This window comes from Emiliania huxleyi, assembly GCF_000372725.1.
Source record: "Emiliania huxleyi CCMP1516 unplaced genomic scaffold EMIHUscaffold_374, whole genome shotgun sequence".
In the NCBI taxonomy this organism is placed as follows: Eukaryota; Haptophyta; order Isochrysidales; family Noelaerhabdaceae; genus Emiliania; species Emiliania huxleyi.
This window is the reverse complement of record NW_005199166.1, coordinates 79,343-81,887: the sequence shown is the minus strand read 5'-3', so window position 1 is coordinate 81,887 and position 2,545 is coordinate 79,343. Positions and strand designations below refer to the sequence as shown.

General features: G+C 69.3%; 1 protein-coding gene across 1 annotated transcript in view; it reads left to right on the top strand.

Annotated features, from left to right (window-relative positions):
- EMIHUDRAFT_118025 (hypothetical protein) overlaps positions 1-2,545 on the top strand; it is a gene marked incomplete at both ends in the record, with an annotated part of 5,622 nt that overhangs the window by 2,484 nt on the left and 593 nt on the right. The window contains one exon of the mRNA XM_005771691.1: positions 83-2,540. Within this exon, the coding sequence (XP_005771748.1) occupies positions 83-2,540 (2,458 nt within the window). The remainder of the gene's footprint in view (positions 1-82; positions 2,541-2,545) is intronic.

The following is a 2,545-nucleotide window of genomic DNA, read 5'->3' as shown; positions in this document are numbered from 1 at the left end:
CGACGGACATCAAGCAGTGCCGCACCAAGGCCGAGGCGTCGGCGCTCTCCTTTCTGGCGGGTGAGTCCTCCTTCTTGCGCAGCGCCGCCGCCGACGCGGCTCAGCTCGCCGAGTCCGACATCGATCGGCTCAACGGGCGCTACCGCTCGCCCTGTGTCGGGGGCGCCGGCGACAGCCTGTGCTTTCCGGGCCACACCGGCGTGCGGTGCGAGGTGTGCGAGCTCCCGTCGCAGCACTTTGACCGGCGCCACCTCAAGTGCACCGACTGCCCGACCGCGGCGGCGCTACTGCGCGAGCACGCGTGGGTCTTTGTCGTGCTGCTGGCGGTCGGCCTCGCGCGCCTCGCCCACCGGCTAAGCGGGCGGCTGAAGAGCCTCTCCCGCTGGTTCTTTGTGTGCGCCCTGCCAAAGATCGGGCTCGTCGGCAAGCTCAAGATCTTCCTCTCCTTCTACCAGGTCTTTGACACGCTCGAGCCGGTGTACGGCGTCGACGTCGCTGTCCCGGGCTACCGCCAGTTCCTCGAGACGGTGAGGCTCCTAGCGTTTGAGTGGGTGTTCGACCCCGAGCTTCTGCACAGCACCTGCCTCGGCCCGATTGGCACGCGCATGGCAACGTGGATTCTCTGGCCTTTTGCGCTCGCCGTGGCGTGGATCCTCTGTGCGGTGGCAATCCCGGCGCTGTACCACGGATACCGTGCGGCCGCCGACTTGGAGGAGCAGCGCGCGGCGGTTGCCTCGACCTGCGTGCTGCGCGCCTCCGTCATCATCGCGTACGCCTGCCTGCCGACCGTGGCTAAGAACGTCTTCAACGCGAAGCAGTGCGAGTCCTTCCGCCTCGACGACGAGCTCGGGGAGACGCAGTCTTACCTGCGCGCCGACTGGCGCATCGAGTGCGGCAGCGCCGAGTACGAGGCGCTGCAGCCGCTCTTCTGGGCGGGCTTCCTTCTCTGGCCAGTCGGAGTACCCCTCTGCTTCCTGTCGCTGCTGCTCGCCGCGCGCCGCTGCATCGTCTCGCGGCGGCAGTCGCGGCTCGCAGAGGCGCTCCGCTTCCTGTGGGGCGAGTACCAGCCGCGACAGTACTGGTGGGAATGTCTCGACACGATGCGCAAGCTCTGCCTCGCCTGCTACATGCTGTTTGTCCAGACGGAGGACGGGTCCACGAAGCTGCTCCGGCTCTACCTCGCCACGCTCGGCACGACGATGTACCTCTCGGTCCTCTGCTTCGCGCAGCCGTTTGCGCGGGTGGACGACTTCCAACTCGCGGTGGGCGCCAACCTGGTCCTCGCCTCGACCTTCCTCTCGGGCATCGCAATCAAGATCTGCACCGACGCCGGCGGCGCCTCCGTCGCGTCGGAGGAGTGCGCCGCGTACTTCGGGATCGACTCTGCAGAGGACATCACCACCGTCGCAATCGTCCTCGGCGGCGCGATGCTCGCGGTCCTCTCGTTGGTGGTGACGTGGCGCATAGTGGCCTCGGCGCGCGACCCGACAATCCGACTCGTCTTCAGCGGCCGCGAGCCAATCCTCGAGCTGCCAAAGGGCTGCAGCTTCCACGGCTTCCTTTCGCACGTCTGGGGCACCGGCCAGGACCAAGCACACACGATCGTGCGGCAGCTGCAGTTGCTGATGCCCGGCGTCCGGATCTGGCTAGACGTCGACAACCTCTCCAACCTCGCCTCCCTCGAGAGCTGCGTCGCCGACTCGGCCGCCGTGCTTGTCTTCCTCTCGGCGGGCTACTTCAAGAGCGGCAACTGCCGGCGCGAGCTGTACGCGGCGATGGAGCAGGGCAAGCCACTGGTGGTGGTGCGCGAGGGCAACGAGGAGAAGGGTGGGGGCAGCGCCGCCGACTTCCGTGCTGAGTGCGCTGCGTATTGCTCGGACGCGGCCGCCGGCGTCGCAGAGGCCGTCTTTGCGCGCGAGCTGATCGTCTGGCTGCGCGCGCACGAGTTCCAGCGCGAGTCGCTGAAGCAGATCGCCCACCAGCTGCTCGCGGCCTCGCCCTCCTTTGCGCGTCCCGCCGGGGTGCACCAGCTGGCTCCCGGCCTCTTCATCCCTGGAGAGCTCGGCTGCATGCGCTTCGAGGTTCCGGTCCACTTGCTGGTGTGCGAGGCCAACGCGGGCGCCCCCCGCTTCGCGACCCAGCTTCAGCAGGCGGTGGACGAGGACGAGCTGATGGCGCCGCGCAGTACCTGGGAGCAGCACACGCCCTTCACGCCGCGCGCTGGCAGAGGCGCGCGCCGCGCGCGCGCACTGCTGCTACAGGACGGCCGCGCTGCCCTCGCGGCGCTGCCAGATCTCGCCTCGCTCAGCTGTCGGTTGCCATCCCGTGGCTCTGCCGTCTCGACTGCGGGCCACCGGCGATCCACCGCCGCCGCCGCCGCCGCCGCCGCAGCCGCAGCCGCCGCCGCCGCCGCCGAGGCCCGGGCGCAGCTCGCTCCGAATACGCGCGCGCTGCTCTACCTCAACAACGAGACCTTCCGCGACCCGGGCGGGGGGACGGCCAGCTTCGTCAGGCGCGTGCTCGAGTTGGGCGTGCCGCTGGTGAT